Genomic DNA, 24,549 nt, shown 5'->3' with positions numbered 1-24,549 from the left:
GCATGTGAAACTCTGCATCACCTGGAAGACCTGTTTTGGACACTGTATGATGAAGACAGGAAGGTGTGGGGACGTGGGATGCATGAACCCAGGAGCCATGAAGAGAGTATTCCCCGCAGAAGGCAGAAAGGGGTTCAGGGGAGAAGGTGGTAGAGTCACAGAGAAGATGGCAGAAATTACAAAAAATTACAAAACAGTGTTGCAAAGGATGGTTATTTTCCTGAGTGAGTGGTGAGTAATGGCAAAAATTGTGACAACATAAAGGCTATGAGGTAAACCCTTCAATATCTTTTCCATTTTAGTTAATGGAATGAAAATTAGTCCATCTTCTTCAGTCACACATTTTGATTGACCTGATTCCCAAGTATCAGAGTAATTTGTTCTGGTCCACGTAGATCAACCTCTAAATATATTATACAAGTTCCCATAATTTTAACATGCAAAGGGGGGGGCGGGGAAGTGAGGGAGAGAGAGAGACAGACAGACAGACATAACAATATAAGAAATAGGAGCAGATAGTAGGTCATCCGGCCTGTCAAAGCCTGTTCCACCGTTCATGGCTGATATGATGATAGACTCATCTGCCTTTTCCCCATATCCCTTAATCCCCCTATTATGTAAAAATCTATCAACCTTGTCTTAAATAAATTTACTGAGGTAGCCTCCTCTACTTCAATGGTCAGCAAATTCCACAGATTCACCACTCTCTGGGAAAAGCAGTTCCTCCTCAGCTCTGACCTAAATCTACTACCCTGAATCTTGAGGCTACGTCCCCTAGTTCTCCCCCACCAATGGAAACAACGTACTTACCTCAATCTGATCTGTGCCTTTCATAATTTTTTATGCTTCTATAAAATCCCCTCTCATTTTTCTAAATTCTAGCAAGTACAGACCCAGACGACTCAATCTCTCCTCAAAGGCTAACCCCTTCATCACTGGAATAAACCTGATGAACCTCTGCACCGCCTCCAAAGTCAGTACATCCTTCCTCAAGTAAGGAGACCAGAACTGTATGCAGTACTCCACATGCGGCCTCACCAGTACAGTTGCAGCCTAACCTCCATGCTCATAAATTCAATACCCCTAGCAATGAAGGCTAACAATCCAGATGAAGGGAGATGTAAATATCACATCAAGTGAAAATTATGGGACCTCTGTACTTATAGAACATTGAATAAAATATTCCTATGGTCACCATGACAATAGTAAACAGCACACTGGCAACTGGCAACATTCAGTGAACTCTGGTGGAAAACCCACTGAAAGCATGGCAGGATATTTGGCCTGTGTGTGTGTGTGTGTGTGTGTGTGTGTGTGTGTGTGTGTGTGTGTGTGTGTGTGTGTGTGTGTGTGTGTGTGTGTGTTCATCCTTTGTAGTCGAAGATGATCATGACTTCAAACGTTGGGTTTAAGTCATGACTTGTGCTTGAATTGGATTAAAGTGAGGGAGAGTTGCACAGGTCGTCAGCCTCACACTCACGCCCAGGCCTATCTGAATCCAGTGGCAAGACATAGTCGAGACAGCTGGAGACAGGCCAGGATGCAGTGGATAGCCAGCAGTGTTCTGAATCCATCTCACTGTGTCCTCTTTGCGCTCCACGACGCATTGCTGAGAATCACCTTTCTGCCCGTTGAACCATTGATGGTTTCTTCCACACAGTGTGCTGAATCCAGGCTTCACACGCTAGGTAGACAAGCCCTGAGTGTCGCGAGTCCACGGTGGTTCTTGCGGTGTGCTCACAAGCCTCCCTACCCATGGTTGGGCATCCTCATCCGCCTTTGCAGCCATTGGAAGCTGTCTCCTCTTGCGCCTGCTCTGCTGTTGTGATGTCACCTTGTGGGGTAGTAGTAACACCACCCCCTCACTTGTTTACACCCACTAGCTGAAGTGGTTTCCAGGGTGTGGCACGAGGAGCCAACAAGTGAGAGATTTAGGAGATGAGTAAGGTCCAGTGATGCCTACCATCCCCACCTTGTGAGGCGCAGCTATCAGCACCAAAGGGACTCCCTCTCCTCAGAGCTCCCTACACCCAGTTGAGATGCAAACAAGCCTGGCAGGTGGAAATGAAAGGTGAGGTGAGAGAGGCTTCCTTTTAGCAAGTCACAGTATTTTTGAGAGGCTAACACAATTTCCTCCCCTTCCAGGGCTATGAAACATCATTCTTAAAAAAAAATTTACAGAGCAATCAAAAGGAGCTTATTGAGGAGATATCAATCATTTGGGACCCCTGCAGCCTGCATCACAAAGAACATCATTTTGCACTGCTTCTTGTTCTCAGCCTCTGCTTCTTTCACCAGTCATTTGTCCTCACGTGTGGATCATCGCCAAATGTTTCCCGACAGCACAACTGTGAAGTTCCTTGGACTGTGAAAAAATTGATTTTGCAAATACAACTTTACTGCTTAAGATGCTGGTGCTTAACTCAACCCTGTTATTATCTCTGAATGTCCTGCCAAGCTTTAAAAATGAAGATTATGTTTTGGAACACAATCCCCATTCTGATGCGGCAGGAAGTTGTAAAAAAAAATGAAACCTCACAAGCAGCAATGCAACAAATCACCAAATGCCAATTTTATTAACAATCTTATTGACAGGAATTTAGTTCTAGCTCACTTAAAAATCAACAAACATGATAGTGTGGCACTCCTACCGTGTCACATTAATTCACAATCGATACTAAAGACAGTGGTGTGAAGTCTTTGGAAAGAAGGGTTCTAATATGTTAAGTGTCTGAAAATTACAAAGTATAATGGCAAAAAAACTTTATTGCAACTTGCTACTGCACACAGCCACATTAACCATGTAAATACTGAGGTTACAAAAGCAGATCGAAGGCTGACTATCCTGTGACAAGTAACTCACCCTCTTACACCCCAGAGCCATTTACAGGGTACCATTTACATCACTTGATTCAGGATCTGATTGAAGTATTCTCCACTTGCCTGAGCGAAGGTCCAACAATACTCTGAAGTCTCAACATCACCTGAGGCAAAGCAATGCCTTGATTGGAATCTTACCCCCTTCACACGACCCAATTGAAGAGTCAATGGCTTTGGTAAATTCGAAGAAGGCCACAAGTCATGGCTGGTGCTGCTTCCTGTATTTTTTAAAACACGCTAAAGCCTCCTCAGATTTAGCTGCTCACGGAAATTGGCCTCCGTTTTACATTTGTTGGTGCGCCAGCCATGATTCTAACCAATGGGTCTATAAAAGAAGCAACCTCTTTGAAGTCAAACAAGATTGCATCATTGCCCCATCGCACTATTCAATCCAGGAAAGAGAAATGTATACCAGTTGCTTGATTACGTTCGTGGCATGAGAATTGCTCCAAAAAAATAAGATACTCGCAATCTATACATGTATGCTGTTGCTTTATCCTTTAAAATAACAAAGTTTTGTACTGCAGTTCTGTATTTAGAGGCTAAATGGTATTTATGTAAAGTACAGCTTAACTAAATTAAATGAATAATGTGACAAGCCCAAAGGACCCCAAAACCCAGCAGCAATAGACATTCACCAAGACAAGTAGTTTTTAAAACAAAAGTTATTTTTAATCAACATTAAACATGAAAACAGAATCAAACTTATCTCTATACTTAACTAACCCAAATTAACCCCCTTCTAATTCTAAGCGCACGTGTATGTAATGTGAGTGTAAATTTAAGTTCTTTGGTTCACAGTTCAATCTCACTTCTCCTTCTTCCAAGTTTTCTAGATGCAGATAATTCTTATACTGTACACAGAATTTAACATGGATAAAGTTCACCAGGCTTTGGTGCTCGAAAGGTAAATGTTTACTGCTCAGGAAGGTTCTTGTAGGATTTACAGAGAGAGATTTGTTGTTCCAGGATTTCCACAACTGAGGTACCACCATTAGTCACCTCAAGGTCTCGCTGATGAAACTTGCCCCATCAGGGTTTTCCAGATGGTAACCTCTTTCTTCAGGCTACCACCACAGAGTTCCGTTCTGTTCCTCTTATTCCAAGAGAAACCTCAGACAGATAGCACTTCCAGCCATCCACTGCTTTGGAACTTCTGTTTCCAACCAGCTCTTCCTGGCTTGATTCAGCTGTGACTGTTCAGTCTCTTTTCAGTGTCACATACACTAGCTGAGAGGGCTCGTTTTCTCTCCCTCTCTCCCTCTCTCTCTTGTTCACTGAACGGCCAGAAACCCCATGTGACTCTCTCACTTGCAAAACCCCCACCTTCTTCAGCAAACAACAGGAGTTCTTCTCCTCGATCAAGATGTTGCCTTAGATAAACAAAACCCGAGTGACCTTTCTGTGCACTCTGTCAAAAGAGCTTCCAACAGCTAGAGTGTCTCCAGTCCATTCATTTCATGACATCAGTTCAATTAGCACCTACTTGTGAAATGTGCATCACATTCTCCAGATATCCTGCAACGTTATTGAATATGAATTCTTCAGTCTTTCAAATAAGATCGGTTTTAAAATGTCTGTATGTAACCCACTAATTTTACCAAAATCCCAAATATTTATAATCCATTGCATTAACGATATGTACATACAAGCGGAGTCACATCTTCAAAGAGGATGGTGCTGCTCGTCAGCCTACCTGTGAAACCCGACAGTCTGCAGACGATGATTCTACACGAAAGTCTGCAGATGCTGTGAACTACAACTGCACTGTCCTTAGGTGCAAACAAATGAAACAACTAAATTGTCAGCATTTCACAAAATGTTTCTGCTGGTTTTATGTCGGCAGATTTCTGACAGCCAAGAATGTTTAGCATTCAGTGACTAATTCTGAAGTGAGTAAATTTATTTTGCGAAAAGGTACACATCTGATTTTCTTTTCAAAAATTTCCTTTGCTTTTCCCATGCAATTTGGCCCTGAGATACATGTGCCTTCTCATTTCCTTCAGGAAAACCAGTCATACAAACCATGAACAAGATTCTCAAGTGTTGCTTTGTGCATTGTAGGGGGCTTTACTACACTTCTATTCCTACATTCAGAAAGAACTCTTTAAGTCTTGCACTTTGCGATTTAATATCATCAATTATTGATGAACCAATGTTGAATCTCTTCAGAGGAACATGACAATTGTCACACTTTCCCAGTCTTTTACATATAGTTACTTCAGTTCCAATGTTAGAAGGCATTCCCACTGTATTACATTTGCTGGGAGTATTCCTATCCCTCATGGTGGATAGATGAAAGAAATTCAATAGGTTATGAAATATAACTGGAACTTACCACCACTTGTGAACGCATTTGCGGGCCTAAAGGCAGGCTGCAGTGCTACAAGCTAATGGGAGATAGTGTCTGAATAAATCCCATCAGAACCACCATGCGCTAAATTGAAATTTTCATTTTTGAAATCAAATTTAATGAAATAACTTACTATTCTTTGAAATTTTTGCTGGTTGCATGAAAATTCCATACTGTACTTATAAAATAGAAAGATACTTTTCAATTTAGCTTGATGAGCCCATTAGATATACCAGGCACAGGTTTCCCCCGCTATCCAAAAGTAGAGTATTCCTATGAAACTACAAGCCAAAATAGCATAAAGCGAAGAATCAATTACCATTAATTTATGTAGGAAGCATTTTTGAGCATTCCCAGACCCAAAAAATAACCTACCAAATCATACCAAATAACACCCTTATGGGTTTTCTGATACCTTAGGACACATCTTGCTAACTGATGAACAAAATAAATCAAGATAAACCACAGATACTCACAGACACAAAGCTATGGCGGCTTAATGCTGAGTGAGGTTCCCGGGAAGGAGCTTTGCGGCGCCACTTTCACTGCTCAGGGTATGCACTGAACACGCTTTTCGCCTTTTTTCATCAAAGTGAAAATCCTCTTCGGATTTATTTAAGTTAGCGACAACAGGAAATAATGTAGGTCTTTGGTAAAAGTGAAAATGGCGTAAAGTGAATTTTCAGAAAGCAAGGGATAGATGTATAGCTAATCTATGTGGTGCAAGGGGCCAGATAGGAAGTGCATCCTTCCCCTCAATTCAAGGTGATTCAAGACCTGAGCTTCAACGTGCAGGCGTGGAGCATAGGAGGCCATTATCAAAAATGAATATCTCATCAATGGTTCTCCTCTGAGTGAGTTTTTTTTTCAGGTCATCAACTCTGTTCTCCACTTCATGGTTCGAGCAATGAAGAAAATTTCCCAAAACTCAGAATATAATTGTGGTTTGACCATTAAACTTTGGCCTTGAACATTTGACTCCCTCTGTCTCAGCATACTGAGTACTTTTGTTAAGTATTAGCTATTGCACAATAGTAAATATCTACTTCAGATTGGGCACATTGTTAAATACATTCTTCACAATTCTGACACAATAAAAACTTAAACTACTTTAACAAGATAGAAATTCTAAATATAAATTGAAAGTATCCTTAAAGGAACATCAAGGAAGAAAAATCTGGAAATATATTCTGAAAACTCATTTTTTGAATGGAGTTGATTTCATTCCCTTGTATGGTTGTCTGTACTTTAGCCTGGTTGAATATGGCATAGATTTGGACCCAGGTGTGGTCCTGCCCTGCTGGCACCTGTGTTGGGTTCAACAAATGTTCTCAGAATTTGTAGAGTGAAGTGGACTGTACATTTCCTGCCTGAAGCAACCAGGATCTTCCTTTGTACACCAAAAGGAAAGATGTAACCAGATCTTACACAATGGCAACGTCTTGACTGTCTTATCTTCTGCTAACAACACTTCTGAGAACGTATCCATCTTCAGCAGTCACATGTTGGGAGCAGAGAGGGAAATGAAAACTGTTGTACACACAGCCTGCACTGTGAGGTACAGATGGTTTTGTTGTTCTTGACCTGATTCCATCTGCAGATGACTTAACTCTCCCTCCTCAATGAGGCTTGTGGCCTCAGCAAGGAGGGTGAAAACAATGTTGCCTTGTGAAATGCGCACACCATTGGCATTCACTAGAGGCCTGACTGTCCAAAAGGTGCATCAGAGAATTTATGATCTTGGTCAGCCCATGGTACCATAAAACGCATCAGGGTTTCAATCATTCTTCCTCTCTTCAACCATTTCCTTCAGATTCATCCAAAGGGATGGACCTAACCGCTATCAGAAAACAAGGGAGAAGTCAAGACAACAAAGGGGATGTCTCTGGTTGGGTGCAACACAGAGGCCCAGAAGATTGGGTGGCCACTTTGCAGAACTGTGTAGGTAATTCAGAGGGTACTGTATCATCCTTTCTGGTGGCTTTTATTTTAAAAAAATAGTAATTAACAATTAAACAAACACCAGCATATTTCGAGCAGTTGCACTGGGCAGGAGGCTCTGTGACTATAGAGGTTACAGGAGGAGGAATCAACAAAGGAGGTGGTACGATCCACGGACCCTCAGTGTCTCTGGAAGGGCTTGCTTTTGCTTCTTAGTGCTGGACTAATGGCACCTCTGGGTGTCTTCACAGAGAAAACAAAGAAAAAAAATTGTATATTTTGACAAAAAAATAATTCTTGAATCTTGACTGTGCTCATATTTCAACAGTAGGTTCAAAGGCATTTGAATAACTTGCTATCCTTTACCTTATTTTATGATTGGTTAGGGCACAGAGTTCCATAAAGTAAAGAGCCACAAATCGATCCCTTAGGATCTGAAGGCTTGGCTGTGAGAAAGGAATATATTCACAAGTCTAAAGTGAGTTAGATTAAGGGGATCTTCATAACATGAAAGATGTGTAAATAGAGACCAAGGTACAATTCAAAAATAAACAGTCAGGGGAAACATCAAATCCACATCTGTCATCTAAAGATCGAACATTAAAAGATAATAGATGCACGGGAAAAAATATTTTCTGTATTCAAACTGGAATGCAATTTGGAATTGCTTCATTAAAAAAAATAATTGTTCAGCAATTTCACCCTTACATTTTTCAAAAATATTTACATGCGCAATATTCCAACAGGACTCCTCCTGAGGCAACTGCAGACACGGGAGTGGGGGCGGGTGCAGCGGCAAGGGGTGCGGGGACGGGGAGGGAGAGGGCACGGGGTGGGAGCGGGGTGGGAGAGGGTGCAGGGACCAGGAGGGGGAGGGCGCAGAGACCAGGGACGGGGATGAGGAAGATGCAGATGCAGGGTTGAAATTTAAATCAATAATACTGCAGCACTGGAAAATTTTAATAAAATTGTAAAGTGCTGGAAATACTCAGCTGATCATACAGGGTCTATGCAGACAAATATAGGAGTGACAATTCAGCTCAAACAAATCATCTTGCATCACAACAAAGTAACGGTTGTAATCAATGACATTTTACATTCCACCGGTTGAGGAGGAGTATTGAATCAAAGAGATTGAGCTGAATGCTTGCAATTGGAAGCAATTCAATCTGAAAGTAAAACAAAGGAGGATACAGTATAAAACCAACGAGGAAAGTGAAATATGAAATGAAAACAGCAAACAATGGAACTGAGAGAGAAAACACTGCAGTTGCTGGAAATCTTAAATATAAATTATTGGGTAAAGGTCAGTAGATATTGCAGGGAGAGAAACAGAATTACTGATACATCGTCATGGCTTTTTGTCTGAAAAGTCTGGTGAACTGAAATTTTTGGACACCGCCTTGAATCCTGGAAACTGTAATGAGCCAGACCGCAATGTGCCTTATGCTTACATGAGGCTTCTCTGGAACAGTGCAATGGATTAAAAGTTATACATCTCAGGGTGGCTAATGAGAGGCAGGGTCACCCTTGTGGATGGAATGGATGTGTTCTGCAAAGTGGCCACCCAATCTTCTGGGCCTCTGTGTTGCCCCCAACCAGAGACATCCCCTTTGTTCTCTTGACTTCTCCCTTGGCTCTGGAAATTCAAGCAGTTTCATTTCTTTCCTAACTCCCATGAAAGTTCAATTCCTGAAACATTAACCATGCTTTCCTCCCTCTGCCTCACCTGCTGAAGTTTCCCAGCACTTTCTCTTCACGGTGGAAGCAAAAAGGAACAGATGAAGAGATGAGGATGCTCCAGAGACAAGGATGAGGATGAAAAGGCACCAGAAAAAGGTGAAGAAGATAGGGAGGAGGAGGTTGCATGAATAGAATAGAGACAGGAAAGGGTAAACATATGAAGGGCAAGAAGTGAATTGTATGGTGCAGTTTTTAATTTAAATGAGCTGTGTAGGTAATTCAGAGGGTATCAAAGTTACTGCGTTTTTCAAATTATTTACAATTTATATGCATTGACAATAGACAATAGACAATAGGAGCTGGAGTAGGCCATTTGGCCCGTCGGGCCAGCACCGCCATTTTAGATCATGGCTGATCATTACCATCAGTACCCCTTTCCAGCCTTATCCCCATAACCCTTAACTCCGTTACCCACAAGAGTCTTATCTAACTCTCTTTTGAACATAGTCAGCGAATCCGCCTCTACCACCCTCTGTGGCAGAGCATTCCACAGATTCACACTTCTCTGGGTAAAAAAATGCTTTCTCATCTCCGTCCTAAAGGGCCTACCCTGTATTCTTAAACTATGCCCTCTAGTCCTCGTCTCCCCCATCATTGGGAACAAGTAATCAGACTTCACCTTGTCTATCCCCCTGATGATTTTGTATACCTCAATCATGTCCCCCCTCATCCTTCTAAACTCCAATGGATACAAGTCCAGTTTTTCTAGCCTTGCTGCATATGACAACCCTGCCATCCCTGGAACTAACCTTGTAAATCTGGGCTGCACACCCTCTATAGCTAGTATGTCCTTCCTCAAGTTTGGAGACCAGAACTGGACGCAATACTCGAATCCCATTTCTAATTATCCCTTACTCTATTTTGGATGTTTTAGAGGCAGGGTAGATTTATTGACACATTTAGATTCATCTGAGTAAAGCTGGTAGATTCCAATGGTCATTGGATCAGGGACCAAAGATGAAACTCAAATCTGCTGATTACAAAAAACGAATGCATGAGACTGGTTCGGGAGCAACACATGTAAACATGCGAATTATTTTCGGAAGACCAGGAGACACATTGAGCAGACTGTTGCCAAAATGTCTGCTTCACCCATTTTCACCTCCTCCCCACCCACAGTCCAATGGAGTTTTCTATCTCAACCACAGAGATTTCCTGAACAGCCTGTTCCAGAGATCAGTTACCTGCCTGAGTGTGCTCCTTTGGTGCAAAGCGTTCACTGTTTTCTTTTTTAATAATGACACAAAGCCAAATGAAAAAAAAAAGCAATCAATGCTCCTGTAAAGCAGACGATGCAATCAAGCCCTCCCAGCGGGGCCCAACAATCTCTCTGCAGCCACTCCACAAAACAGTCCCACAATGAGAAATTAGATAATAATATTTTACCAAGGAACCTGACAATTCAGAGGGGCCTTCGCCCCCACCTAATAATATCACATTTCATAATGTAATGAATTACAATGAACATAATGGGAACAGGTGACTGGAACTTAATGGATATCATGGTTTTGCTCAGTATGTATCCTTAAACTGCAGTACAATTCCAGAGATGATGGCAGTTGCCCAAGGGCAAATTTATGTGGTAGTGAATATGATACAGTACTAGTAATCCTCCAGACCACTAGAGGGAGTTGGAGACTAGTTTGTTGCAGCTTGTTGGATTCAAAATGGATGCATGCACAAGGTCTTGCCTGTGTGTGTTTTAACTAATAAATATAATTGTTTTAAAAATGAACACGTTTCTTTATTGCAATAAAAGAAAACATCATATGGTACCAGGAGTGTGTGTATCAGTCCATATCAGTAGAGATATGGAGAGTGCAAAGAATCCTGATGTTGTAAATTAGACTGGAAATGTCGACCACAAGTGAAGATTGTTCAAACAAAGAGTCATGCTGTACCTGCAAGCCATTGGAATTGACAGCAGACCTGATGCACAGAAAATTGCACTGCTACTTACTGTAGCAGGACCTAAATCATTAGAGGTTTTCAATACATAGGAACATGGGAAGTAGGAACAGGAGTAGGCCAAAAATGGCCCATCGAGCCTGCTCCGCCATTCAATAAGAACATAGGAACATCGGAAGTAGGAACAGGAGTAGGCCAAAAATGGCCCATCGAGCCTGCTCCGCCATTCAATAAGAACATAGGAACATCGGAAGTAGGAACAGGAGTAGGCCAAAAATGGCTCATCGAGCCTGCTCCGCCATTCAATAAGAACATAGGAACATCGGAAGTAGGAACAGGAGTAGGCAAAAAATGGCCCATCGAGCCTGCTCCGCCATTCAATACGATCATGGCTGATCTAATTTATGACCTACCTCCACCTACCTGCCTTCTCCCCATATCCCCTAATTCCTCTATCATGTAAAAATTTGTCTATCCGAATTTTAAATGTCTAATGATGCAGCCTCAACCACTTTCCTGAATAGAGAATTCCAAACATTCACTACTCTCTGGGAAAAACTATTTTTCCTCATCTCTGTCCTAAATCTACTCCCCCGAATCTCTCGTTTTAGTTTCCCCGGCCAGTTCAAAACATTTTCCTACATCTATCCTATCTGTACCTTTCATAATCCTATATGCTTCTATAAGATCTCCTCTCATTCTTCTGAACTCGAGCGAATACAATCCTAGACGATTCATCTTTCATCATAAGTCAACCCCTCTGGACTGTCTCCAAAGCCAGTATATCCTTCCTCAAATAAACCTCCTCTGGACCGTCTCCAAAGCCAGTATATCCTTCCTCAAATATGGAGACCAGAACTGGACACAGTACTCCAGGTGCAGTCTCACCAGTACCTTATACAGTTGCAACATTACCTCCCTACTCCTGAATTCCTCTAGCGATGAAGGCCAACATTCCATTTGCCTTCTTAATAACCTGCTGCACCTGCAACTTAACTTTTTGTGATTCATGCACAAGCACTCCCAAGTCCCTCTGCACAACAGCATGCTGTAGTTTTTCACCCTTTAAATAATATTCACCTCTTTTATTTTTCTTGCCAAAGTGGATAACCTCACACTTACTAACATTGTACTCCATCTACCAGACCTTTGCCCACTCATCCAGCTTAACTATATCCCTCTGCAGACTCTCCACATCCTCATTACAATTTGCTCTTCCACTCAATTTGGTGTCATCCGCAAACTTGGCTACACCACATTTTGTCCCCTCCTCCAAGTCATCAATGTAAATGATGAACAGCTGTGGGCCTAGCACCGACTCCTGCGGCACCCCACTTACCATTCTCTGCCAACCTGAAAAATTCCCACTTATCCTGACTCTCTGCCTCCTGTCAGACAACCAATTTTCGATCCATGCCAATATACTTCCCTGGACTCCACTTTCCTGTAACTTACTGATAAGTCTCTTGTGCGGCACCTTATCAAACGCTTTCTGGAAATCCAAATATACAACATTAACCTGTTCCCCTCTATCCACTGCACCCATTATATCCTCAAAGAATCTTAACAAGTTTGTCAAACAAGATTTTCCCTTTCTAAAACCATGCTGCGTCTGCCTGATTGAACCCTTACGTTCCAAAAGTTTCACTATTTCATCTTTAATGACGGCTTCAAGCATTTTTTTCCCAACTACAGACGTCAAGCTAATTGGCCGATAATTTCCAGTCTTCTGCCCTCATCCCTTCTTAAAAAGTGGCGTGACATTTGCTGTCTTGCCGTCTGCCGGGACCTGCCCAGAATCCAAGGAATTTTGGTATATGACCACCAATGCATCAACTATAACTTCTGCCATTTCCTTCAGAACCCTTGGATGCATATCATCAGGACCAGGTGATTTGTCTGGCTTTAGTCCCATTAGTTTCTCCATCACTACTTCCTTGTAACAACTATTTTATCAAGGCCTTCCCCAACATTCGAATCCTTAACTCTGCACTTGGGCAGAGATGTTGCTTTTGCCAAGGCAGAAGACCAGGGCAAGTTCAACAAGGTTTTTGAGATGTTTTATGAACACTATTCAACAAAGAAAAATGAAACAATGAAGAAAGGTATGTGTTTCACTCATGCACACAGCTGTCAGGAGAAAGTTTTGATACTTTTTTAACAGACTTAAAATTAAAAGCAAGTACATGCTATTTTGGATCACAGCAAGATTCAATGATCAGTGATCAAATTGTGTTTGGGATTATTGTTAAGAAAGTGAGAGAGATGTTGTATGAGAGACAGAGCCTACCTTAGCTGGAGCTGTGAAGTTATGCCATGCCAGTGAATTAGCTCTGCAGCACGTGAAAAAAAATTAGGTGAGAGTGCAAAAGCCAGTGAAAACAAAGGCATAGCCATAGCCACAGAGTGTCCACACACATAAATATAAAATGAGATAATAGGAAACAACCAAAAGGTGTTTCCTATTATCTCAAGGGCAAACGATGTGGCACTCAACATGCATCAAAACAATACCCCACCTATGGAAAAGTCTGTAATAGGTGCAAAGAGCAGAATCACTGTCCAAAGCAATGATTTTCCAAAGGGAAACAAAACAGAAGTGAAAGCCTGCACACTGTACACACTATAAAAGAAACTACCCTCAGTGATACACTTTTCGTTGGCATGATGGTGCAGGAAGATTATAAACCAATAGACAATGAATAGCCAAGCACGAAGAGTTGAGCAGGATAAGTGAACTGTGTCATTCCATACAAATGGAACAAATATTCTCTTCAAGCTGGACACAGGGGCAAAGGTCAACTTGATCTGTGAGCACGATATCAGGCCAATGAATATAAAGCCAAACATCCATGCAAATGCTGTTCAGCTCGACCATCGACACAAAAGCTTCATGTAAACTCAAGGTGAAAGTTAAAGATAAAGAGCACAACTTCAGGTTCGCAGTAGTCACAAGTGGACATGAATCACTGCTTGGTGACAAAGCATGTGAAAACTTAAGCCTAGTCAAGAAGGTGTATCATATTAACAGCGCCATTGCACAGAACAATATTGAGGAAATACTGGATCAATTTCCATACATCTTCAAGGGTTTTGGAGCTCTACCATTCACCTATAAGTTGCAGTTAAAGGAGGATGCACAGCCAGTAGTTTCAACCCCAGGGTTCCCATGCCACTAAAACAAAACTCAAGCAGGAACATGACCGAATGGCATCACTAGGGGTCATAAAGAAAGTGGAAGAATTCAGAGAATGGGTGAATTCAAAACTGTGGGTCAAAAAGAAGAACGGTGACCTATGTATGTGCATGGACCCAAAAAACTTGGATGCCAATATAAAGAGGGAACATGATCAGATTCCAACCAGGGATGAAATTATGTGAGATGGCCGCTGCAAAGCTTTTCACCAAATTGGATGCATCCCAGGGCTTCTGGCAAATAAAATTGCATGACGATAGCACAAAATACTGTACATTTGATACACTGTTTGGCCGATACAGCTGCCTGAGGATGCCTGTTGGAATTTCCTCAGCTCTGGAAATGTTCCACAGGACAATGGAGCACATCATAGAGGCATAAATGGGGTATGCGTGTAAGTGAATGACATGAAGAGTACAACGAGAGGCTCGTCGAAGTGTTGCAACACATCCAGAAGTATTGATTAAAATTAAACGGAGAAAAATGTCAGTTTGGTGTGAAGGAAATCACCTTTCCGGGAGATAAACTGTCAGAGGCAGGTGTGGAGCCAGACAAGAGCAAGGTGAAAGCTATTTTAGAGATGCCCAGACTCACTGACAAAAAAGGGCATATTGAGAGTGCTGGGAATGATCAATTTCATTGGTAAATTCATACCAAACCTGTCATCCAAAACAATGTACCTAAGGAAGTTGTTAGAAACCAAATGTGAATTCAAGGGGACAGACAACCATGAGGAAGAATGGGGACAACTGAAGACTATTGTAACTACAGAACCAGTACTTCAAACAGTCTTTGATGCATCCAGAAGGACAAAAATACCGACGGATGCTTCGAAAGAAGGAATAGGTGCTGTCCTACTTCAGGCTGTGGGAGAAGATTGGAGGCTGGTAGCATACATGTCAAGGATGATGACAACATCTGAATATCGATATATACAGATCAAGAAAGAGTGTCAAGGTCTGATCTATCATAGTAACGTGTATGGTCTATATTAGGATTGCGCTTCTTCCTAAAATGTCTGCTGCTTGTGTGATCAAATATATGAAATCAATCTTTGCAAAACATGGAATTTCTCAAATTGTCTACAGTGAAAATGGACCATGCTACAGCTGTAGGGAATTCCAGAACTTTGCAGAAGTTTTTCAACATGTGACTTCAAGTCTTCTGCATCCACAGTCAAACAGTAAAATTGAGAAAGGAGTTCACATAATTAAACAGTTGCTCAAGGAAGCACTAGACAGTGGCTCAGATCCTTATCGAGCTTTACTGAGTTACAGAGCTTTGCCACTTAAACATGGCACATCACCCACTGGGCTTCTGATGGGACATAGATTATGCACCACACTTCCCTACTCTGCAGACCTAAACAAGAGCAGAGATGTCAAAGATGTCAAAAAGAAACAAAAGCAGCTGCAATGGAGACAAAAAGCAAGCAATGATAAGTCAGAAAGAGCTTGGGGTCACTGGCACAACATGACACAATGAGACTCAGAGATTCCAACATTTGGGACAAAAAGGCTACGGTGCTAGAGGAAGTAAATCCAAAGTACTTCATTGTCAGACAGAGGATGGTCAAATACTGAGAAAGATTTGAAAGGGCCTGCTGAAAATCCAAGAGACACTGTAGGAACAGACAAATGCAGAAGATCCAGTCAGCACAGGAACAGAAGAAACACCGTCAGTGCTAACCCAGGCACCTGGGTTAAGAAGATCCACATGTGTTATCAAAGCACCTGAGAGACTACTCTCTAAAAGAAAAAGAACTGCATACTTACAAAGTTTGTGTTTACTTTTGTGTTGAACTTTAAATTGAAATGAATACTGTATTAGTGTTTCATGTTGTTAAAACATCTGGTGGTGGTGATCCTCCTGTCCACTAGAGGGAGTCAAAGACTAATTTCTCGCAGCTTGTTGAATTCGAAATGGATGCCTCCAGGAAGTCTTCTTTGTGTGTGTTCTAGCTAATAGAGTTGTTCTAAAGTCAAGTTTCTTTATTACATTCTGTGCAATGGCGCTGTTAATTTTGTGAACGTACCTTAGTGTAGGAAATAATATATTGTGCCCAAATTCAAAAGTAAGGAGCAAAGTAGATGCAGGTGACAAGAAATTACATTAACTACAAAACTGATTTTGATCTCTGCAGTGAGAGGGAAATTTGTAACACTAAAGGCATTGTGCTAACCAAAGTACAGAAGAAACCAACTAAATTTGATTGCTCACAAGGAAGGGAGTTCATAAACTGTCAGCAGAGTCCAAAGAGGCCGATAACAAAAAATGGTTGTGAATGCCCGATGTAGATCCTGTACTCAATCTTTACCAAAATACCATTTGGTCCACTTTTGCAAACTTTTTACTGAAAATTGCTCTCTTTTAGTTTTCTTCTCATTTAAAAAGTACACTTATTTTCATGTTGCTGCATTTTATTAACCATTACAGATTAAATAAATCAAATAGTCCAATTACTGTGACCATCCTCAGGAAATAGAAGTTTCACTCTTTAAAAAAAACTTGAACTTCATCATCTCCATTTCACCTTTCCATTTATGAGTTGACCTCAGCATTATTTCTAATTTGTTCTAATTCATGCTTGGCTTGTAGATGTCACTGATAAGGTCCTAATCCTCTGACCGAGTGAAGCAATAGCAGAACATCTTCTGGGTGCAAAAGGTGACACATGATCTTGGTCAGAAAGCATCTTTAACACACACCTACAGTCATTTCTCATGTTGACTGGCAGAGGTGCACCAAAGAAAAGGTACAAGGACTGCCTAAAGAAATCTCTTGGTGCCTGCCACATTGACCACCGCCAGTGGGCTGATATCGCCTCATCTTGGCGCCTCACAGTTTGGCAGGCAGCAACCTCCTTTGAAGAAGACCGCAGAGCCCACCTCACTGACAAAAGGCAAAGGAGGAAAAACCCAACACCCAACCCCAACCAACCAATTTTCCGCTGCAACCGTGTCTGCCTGTCCCGCATCGGACTTGTCAGCCACAAACGAGCCTGCAGCTGACGTGGACATTTACCCCCTCCATAAATCTTCATCCGCGAAGCCAAGCCAAAGAAGAAGAAGACAGTCATCTCTACTATTCCTACTACAGACGATCCTCTTGGAGACTGCTCATCCAATCAGTTTTTTGATTATCCATCATTATCCATGTCTGAGATGTGGCTGAACAACAGACCTTTGATCCAATCAATAGGTTGTGGAATTACTTTGCTATCTCCTGTTGATTTTGACATTTAGCACAGACATCCCATCTTGCAGCTGAGCCAGGTTTGGACTCTAACCTACACAAGTTGCTGCTCCCATTAATTCCCTTCTGCTTCAATTGCTTGACCGGATTGGTAGAATGAGAGAGATGCCAGGCCATCCTTCTGTGGGTTGTGATGGAACACAGTTTGCAGCTACAGAGGGGACTGCATCTCATGGATGCACAATTCATCCAAAGAAAGTGAAAGAAGGATAAGGCAGATTTATAGCTACACTAACTTGATAAACGCCCAGCAGATTCACAACAGTAACTTGGTAGCTCAGATAAACACTGAATTAGTGTCTGAAACCCAAATATTAGCCATTTACCCTGATCTCCTCTTGTGTTGTTAAGTTCTTACTATTCTTTTATGAAATGCTTCTTCTGCATTACAATACAGCTCCCATTATCCGAAATGGTCAGGACCGGGGGACCGTTTTGGAGAAACTTTTTCTCCCCCCAGAGAACCGGTCATTTTTTTTAAAAAAACCCAGAAGCAAAAGCAAATCACTTGTCGCACTGTAAAAAAAAACAAGGGAAGGTTTTTTAAGTATTAAAATAAAGTGTAATTCTTACAAAAAAAAATGCTGGGCACCGCCGATCACCGACACTCCCCACCGAGGCCCCACTCCGACCCGAGAGACCAAGGTCCGCCGTGGGGAGTGGGTCGAATTCCGCTGAGCTACTGCCGGGACCGGGGTGGGTGGGATGGAGAGGGGTCGGGTCCGCTGCGCTAGTCCCGGGGCCAGGGTGGGGTGGAGGGGGCCGAAGTCCTCTGCGCAAATGCTGGGGGGGCTGGGATGGAAGGGGGGGCCGGGGTGGAAGGGGGGGGCCGGGGTGGAAGGGGGGGGGCCGGGGTGGAAGGGGGGGGGCCGGGGTGGAAGGGGGGGGGCCGGGGTGGAAGGGGGGGGGCCGGGGTGGAAGGGGGGGGGCCGGGGTGGAAGGGGGGGGGCCGGGGTGGAAGGGGGGGGGCCGGGGTGGAAGGGGGGGGGCCGGAGTGGAAGGGGGGGGGCCGGGGTGGAAGGGGGGGGCCGGGGTGGAAGGGGGGGGGCCGGGGTGGAAGGGGGGGGGCCGGGGTGGAAGGGGGGGGGGGCCGGGGTGGAAGGGGGGGGGCCGGGGTGGAAGGGGGGGGGCCGGGGTGGAAGGGGGGGGGCCGGGGTGGAAGGGGGGGGCCGGGGTGGAAGGGGGGGGGCCGGGGTGGAAGGGGGGGGGCCGGGGTGGAAGGGGGGGGGCCGGGGTGGAAGGGGGGGGGCCGGGGTGGAAGGGGGGGGCCGGGGTGGAAGGGGGGGGGCCGGGGTGGAAGGGGGGGGCCGGGGTGGAAGGGGGGGGGCCGGGGTGGAAGGGGGGGGGCGGGGTGGAGGGGGGGGGCCGGGGTGGAGGGGGGGCGGGGTGGAGGGGGGGGGCGGGGTGGAGGGGGGGGGCGGGGTGGAAGGGGGGGGCGGGGTGGAAGGGGGGGGGCGGGGTGGAAGGGGGGGGCGGGGTGGAAGGGGGGGGCGGGGTGGAAGGGGGGGGCGGGGTGGAAGGGGGGGGGCGGGGTGGAAGGGGGGGGCGGGGTGGAAGGGGGGGGCGGGGTGGAAGGGGGGGGGCGGGGTGGAAGGGGGGGCGGGGTGGAAGGGGGGGGGCGGGGTGGAAGGGGGGGGGCGGGGTGGAAGGGGGGGGGCGGGGTGGAAGGGGGGGCGGGGTGGAAGGGGGGGGGCGGGGTGGAAGGGGGGGGGCGGGGTGGAAGGGGGGGGCGGGGTGGAAGGGGGGGGCGGGGTGGAAGGGGGGGGCGGGGTGGAAGGGGGGGGCGGGGTGGAAGGGGGGGGGCGGGGTGGAAGGGGGGGGGGCGGGGTGGAAGGGGGGGGGCGGGGTGGAAGGGGGGGGGCGGGGTGGAAGGGGGGGGGGCGGGGTGGAAGGGGGGGGGCGGGGTGGAAGGGGGGGGGCGGGGTGGAAGGGGGGGGCGGGGTGGAAGGGGGGGGGCGGGGTGGAAGGGGGGGGGCGGGGTGGAAGGGGGGGGGCGGGGTGGAAGGGGGGGGGCGGGGTGGAAGGGGGGGGCGGGGTGGAAGGGGGGGGGCGGGGTGGAAGGGGGGGGGCGGGGTGGAAGGGGGGGGGCGGGGTGGAAGGGGGGGGGCGGGGTGGAAGGGGGGGGGGCGGGGTGGAAGGGGGGGGGCGGGGTGGAAGGGGGGGGGCGGGGTGGAAGGGGGGGGGCGGGGTGGAAGGGGGGGGGCGGGGTGGAAGGGGGGGGCGGGGTGGAAGGGGGGGGCGGGGTGGAAGGGGGGGGCGGGGTGGAAGGGGGGGGGCGGGGTGGAAGGGGGGGGGCGGGGTGGAAGGGGGGGGGCGGGGTGGAAGGGGGGGGGGCGGGTGGAAGGGGGGGGGCGGGGTGGAAGGGGGGGGGCGGGGTGGAAGGGGGGGGGCGGGGTGGAAGGGGGGGGGCGGGGTGGAAGGGGGGGGGCGGGGTGGAAGGGGGGGGGCGGGGTGGAAGGGGGGGGGCGGGGTGGAAGGGGGGGGGCGGGGTGGAAGGGGGGGGCGGGGTGGAAGGGGGGGCCGGGGTGGAAGGGGGGGGCCGGGGTGGAAGGGGGGGGCCGGGGTGGAAGGGGGGGGCCGGGGTGGAAGGGGGGGGCCGGGGTGGAAGGGGGGGGCCGGGGTGGAAGGGGGTCCGAGGTCCGCTGCGCAACTGCTGGGGTGGGTGGGTGGGATGGAGGGGGACCGAGGTCCGCTGCGCTACTGCCGGGGGCGGGGTGGAGGGGGTCCGAGGTCCGCTGCGCTACTGCCGGGGGCGGGGTGCAGGGGGTCCGAGGTCCGCTGCGCTACTGCCGGGGGCGGGGTGGAGGGGGTCCGAGGTCCGCTGCGCTACAGCCGGGGGCGGGATGGAGGGGGTCCGAGGTCCGCTGCGCTACTGCCGGGGGCGGGGTGGAGGGGGTCCGAGGTCCGCTGCGCTACTGCCGGGGGCGGGGTGCAGGAGGTCCGAGGTCCGCTGCGCTACAGCCGGGGGCGGGGTGGAGGGGGTCCGAGGTCCGCTGCGCTACTGCCGGGGGCGGGGTGGAGGGGGTCCGAGGTCCGCTGCGCTACTGCCGGGGGCGGGATGGAGGGGGTCCGAGGTCCGCTGCGCTACTGCCGTGGGCGGGGTGCAGGGGGTCCGAGGTCCGCTGCGCTACAGCCGGGGGTGGGGTGCAGGGGGTCCGAGGTCCGCTGCGCTACAGCCGGGGGCGGGATGGAGGAGGTCCGAGGTCCGCTGCGCTACTGCCGGGGGCGGGGTGGAGGGGGTCCGAGGTCCGCTGCGCTACTGCCGGGGGCGGGGTGCAGGGGGTCCGAGGTCCGCTGCGCTACTGCCGGGGGGCGGGGTGCAGGAGGTCCGAGGTCCGCTGCGCTACAGCCGGGGGCGGGGTGGAGGGGGTCCGAGGTCCGCTGCGCTACTGCCGGGGGCGGGGGTGGAGGGGGTCCGAGGTCCGCTGCGCTACTGCCGGGGGCGGGATGGAGGGGGTCCGAGGTCCGCTGCGCTACTGCCGTGGGCGGGGTGCAGGGGGTCGAGGTCCGCTGCGCTACAGCCGGGGGTGGGGTGCAGGGGGTCCGAGGTCCGCGCGCTACAGCCGGGGGCGGGATGGAGGAGGTCCGAGGTCCGCTGCGCTACTGCCGGGGCGGGGTGGAGGGGGTCCGAGGTCCGCTGCGCTACTGCCGGGGGCGGGTGCAGGGGGTCCGAGGTCCGCTGCGCTACAGCCGGGGCGGGTGGAGGGGGTCCGAGGTCCGCTGCGCTACTGCCGGGGGCGGGGTGCAGGGGGTCCGAGGTCCGCTGCGCTACTGCCGGGGGCGGGGTGCAGGGGGTCCGAGGTCCGCTGCGCTACAGCCGGGGGGCGGGGTGGAGGGGGTCCGAGGTCCGCTGCGCTACTGCCGGGGGCGGGGTGGAGGGGGTCCGAGGTCCGCTGCGCTACAGCCGGGGGCGGGGTGGAGGGGGTCCGAGGTCCGCTGCGCTACTGCCGGGGGCGGGGTGCAGGGGGTCCGAGGTCCGCTGCGCTACAGCCGGGGGCGGGGTGGAGGGGGTCCGAGGTCCGCTGCGCTACTGCCGGGGGCGGGGTGCAGGGGGTCCGAGGTCCGCTGCGCTACTGCCGGGGGCGGGGTGCAGGGGGTCCGAGGTCCGCTGCGCTACTGCCGGGGGCGGGGTGCAGGGGGTCCGAGGTCCGCTGCGCTACTGCCGGGGGCGGGGTGCAGGGGGTCCGAGGTCCGCTGCGCTACTGCCGGGGGCGGGGTGGAGGGGGTCCGAGGTCCGCTGCGCTACTGCCGGGGGCGGGGTGGAGGGGGTCCGAGGTCCGCTGCGCTACTGCCGGGGGCGGGGTGGAGGGGGTCCGAGGTCCGCTGCGCTACTGCCGGGGGCGGGGTGGAGGGGGTCCGAGGTCCGCTGCGCTACTGCCGGGGGCGGGGTGGAGGGGGTCCGAGGTCCGCTGCGCTACTGCCGGGGGCGGGGTGCAGGGGGTCCGAGGTCCGCTGCGCTACAGCCGGGGGCGGGGTGGAGGGGGTCCGAGGTCCGCTGCGCTACAGCCGGGGGCGGGGTGGAGGGGGTCCGAGGTCCGCTGCGCTACTGCCGGGGGCGGGGTGGAGGGGGTCCGAGGTCCGCTGCGCTTCTGCCGGGGGCGGGGTGCAGGGGGTCCGAGGTCCGCTGCGCTACTGCCGGGGGCGGGGTGCAGGGGGTCCGAGGTCCGCTGCGCTACTGCCGGGGGCGGGGTGGAGGGGGTCCGAGGTCCGCTGCGCTACTGCCGGGGGCGGGGTGCAGGGGGTCCGAGGTCCGCTGCGCTACAGCCGGGGGCGGGGTGGAGGGGGTCCGAGGTCCGCTGCGCTACTGCCGGGGGCGGGGTGCAGGGGTTCCGAGGTCCGCTGCGCTACAGCCGGGGGCGGGGTGGAGGGGGTCCGAGGTCCGCTGCGCTACAGCCGGGGGCGGGGTGGAGGGGGTCCGAGGTCCGCTGCGCTACTGCCGGGGGCGGGGTGGAGGGGGTCCGAGGTCCGCTGCGCTTCTGCCGGGGGCGGGGTGCAGGGGGTCCGAGGTCCGCTGCGCTTCTGCCGGGGGCGGGGTGCAGGGGGTCCGAGGTCCGCTGCGCTTCTGCCGGGGGCGGGGTGCAGGGGGTCCGAGGTCCGCTGCGCTTCTGCCGGGGGCGGGGTGCAGGGGGTCCGAGGTCCGCTGCGCAACTGCCGCCGACAGGAATCCATCATCCCCGGTCAGTTCGGCTCTGAGAAAATTTTGGATAAATGAGGATTTCAGATATCCTCGTTTATCCGATTTTTTTTTAATTTCGGAAAAATTAGGATTTTGGAGAATCCGATTTCGGATAATCGGAGTTGTACTGTAATTGAATTTCTTGCCTCTGGTTTTCCTCTCAAAATCATTCATTAGATAACCTCTCCGTTCTTATTTTCTCAATGTTTTCCTAATTTGAATGCCAACTGGCATCATCTCTGCACTCTTTCCAGTTCCACTATATCCTTTTCAAACTGTGGCAACCGTATTATCCACAATAAAGTTTCATGTCATTTCACATTACTTGATTAAATGTTGGAGGTTAAGTAGGCAAAAATTTCACCTTTGGCCCAATTTCCACCTGATACAAAGGAAAGCTATCACTTTTCCTTGTCCAAATAAAAAAATACTCATTGGTTTAGGACATCCACATTTTCTGCATTTTTTGTCTTAATTATTCAATGCTGTTTCTAGTCAGTGCCTGCTGTTTTCACTGCACAAACTAAGCCCTCACTTGGCCCACTTAAGGTAGTGTGACAAGCTACGATTTCATCGTGTGCAGATCCGGTAAGGTGGTACAGTAGGACAGAAGATGGTGCTACTGTCTCACCCTGTTGCTGTTCGACCCTGACCCCATATTCTCTCCACCACCATCCTACAGGTGTTCCAGTATCCTCCCACATCCTGTTTTCTGAGGCAGGCACAGGCAACTGGTGCACGCAACCTGGCTCGCTGGAGCCTGAAAAATTTGGTCAGGAAGGGAATCCTTTAAAATGCAATTCATTGTCCTGAAATAACCCTAATGGGGGGTTTGTCATTAATTTAAGATGCTTGGAAGAAATAATTTCATCTCTCGGAGAACTATTATTTGGAATAATTGATTGAGAGAATAATTGAAAGTCCAGAAACTTGTCTTTCAACCCAATGGGGGTGATTGAAGTGAGAACAACAGGGTTAAAATTAACTCTGATTAATTTGTGCTTTGTTTGTTGATCCACCTTGCAAAGTTTCTTTGCAGCATTGTTTCAGAGTTCTGTGTTGTGTATTGGCCTATGTGTTCTGTGGTTTTATGTTAAAAAGTGACAGTTTGCCTGTGAGAGCTAAGGTGAAGGTGGACTGCTGAGAGAGTGGGAGACGGACTGAGCATGTGCAGAAAATTATCTAAAAATTTCTGGACTTGGATGATAAACCACCACTTGGTGGTGCTGTAGAGTGGAAGGAGGCCCAGAGCATGAGTCATGGTCTGCAGGACAGTTTAGAATGTTGGGATTTCAAAAAGAATGAACATTCTGAAGCAGCTAGAAGGATCTGGACCAAGCCAGTGGTTCCTCGCTCTGCAGCAACATAAGACAACTTTGAATTTTGTGCTCTCTCTCTCTCTCTCAAAGATCTTTTGGCTTCAGTTTACCAAACAAACTGAATTTTGTTTATTATCTTTGCTTCGGTTGAGATCGAAGTTTTGTGAGTCTTGTGTGTTTTGTGCTTGTTTTGTGTCCAAGTTTTTCTGTGGGCTGGTTGGAAGTGTAGCTTAGACTTTAATTACATATGTTATATTTAGGCTGGAGAATTTATTAGTTTTACACTGTTATAGAGATTTGCATAGTAACCAGTGGGCATTGTTATAAAAGGGGGGATTTTGAATTAAAGTTTGAAGGTGAATTTTTTGTTAATAAAGTAATTGTTCATCTTTACCCCTGTGTGATATGCCTTCTTTGTGGTTGTTGGTATGATCTTGTAACAAGCATATACCTCAATGATACATTCTTTGGAGAAGAGTCTATATCCATTTTCTTCCACTGTGACTATCACCTGATCTGCTGTGATTTTTAGCTCCCAACATCTTTTGAGCTAAATCTAAGATGAGATTGTATTTTTAGCCCTCAGTGCTCTGCGAAACACAATCAGCACTGCATGAGAATGGAGAGCATCAAAATATCCAGCTTCATGGTGACCAAAGAAAATTTACGACAATGTCAACACAGAGCAGCACATATAGAGAGAGCAGAGGAGATTCACCAGGCTGTTTCGATCAAGGGTCCAGATCCAAAATATGGAAAATCTATTTTTCTCCATGAA

At 48.7% G+C, this 24,549-nt stretch overlaps 1 protein-coding gene across 1 annotated transcript; it reads left to right on the top strand.

Annotated features, from left to right (window-relative positions):
* Positions 1-19,947: 19,947 nt before the first annotated feature.
* LOC138762353 (spidroin-1-like) lies at positions 19,948-24,320 on the top strand. Its single transcript, XM_069936122.1, has 4 exons — positions 19,948-22,453; positions 23,002-23,040; positions 23,135-23,224; positions 24,304-24,320. The coding sequence occupies exons 1-4, from the start codon at positions 19,948-19,950 to the stop codon at positions 24,318-24,320; spliced, it is 2,652 nt and encodes an 883-aa protein (XP_069792223.1).
* Positions 24,321-24,549: the final 229 nt, after the last annotated feature.

Source organism: Narcine bancroftii, chromosome 4 (genome assembly GCF_036971445.1).
Source record: "Narcine bancroftii isolate sNarBan1 chromosome 4, sNarBan1.hap1, whole genome shotgun sequence".
NCBI lineage: Eukaryota > Metazoa > Chordata > Chondrichthyes > Torpediniformes > Narcinidae > Narcine > Narcine bancroftii.
Note: the sequence above shows the minus strand (reverse complement) of the source record. Positions and strands in the feature narration are given on the sequence as shown.

Coding starts and splice junctions, on each gene's coding strand:
- LOC138762353 (XM_069936122.1), top strand. CDS start 19,948: ATGGAGGGGGACCGAGGTCCGCTGCGCTACTGCCGGGGGCGGGGTGGA. Junction 22,454..23,001: donor ACAGGAATCCATCATCCCCG/GTCAGTTCGGCT, acceptor GGCCCACTTAAG/GTAGTGTGACAAGCTACGAT. Junction 23,041..23,134: donor TTTCATCGTGTGCAGATCCG/GTAAGGTGGTAC, acceptor ACCATCCTACAG/GTGTTCCAGTATCCTCCCAC.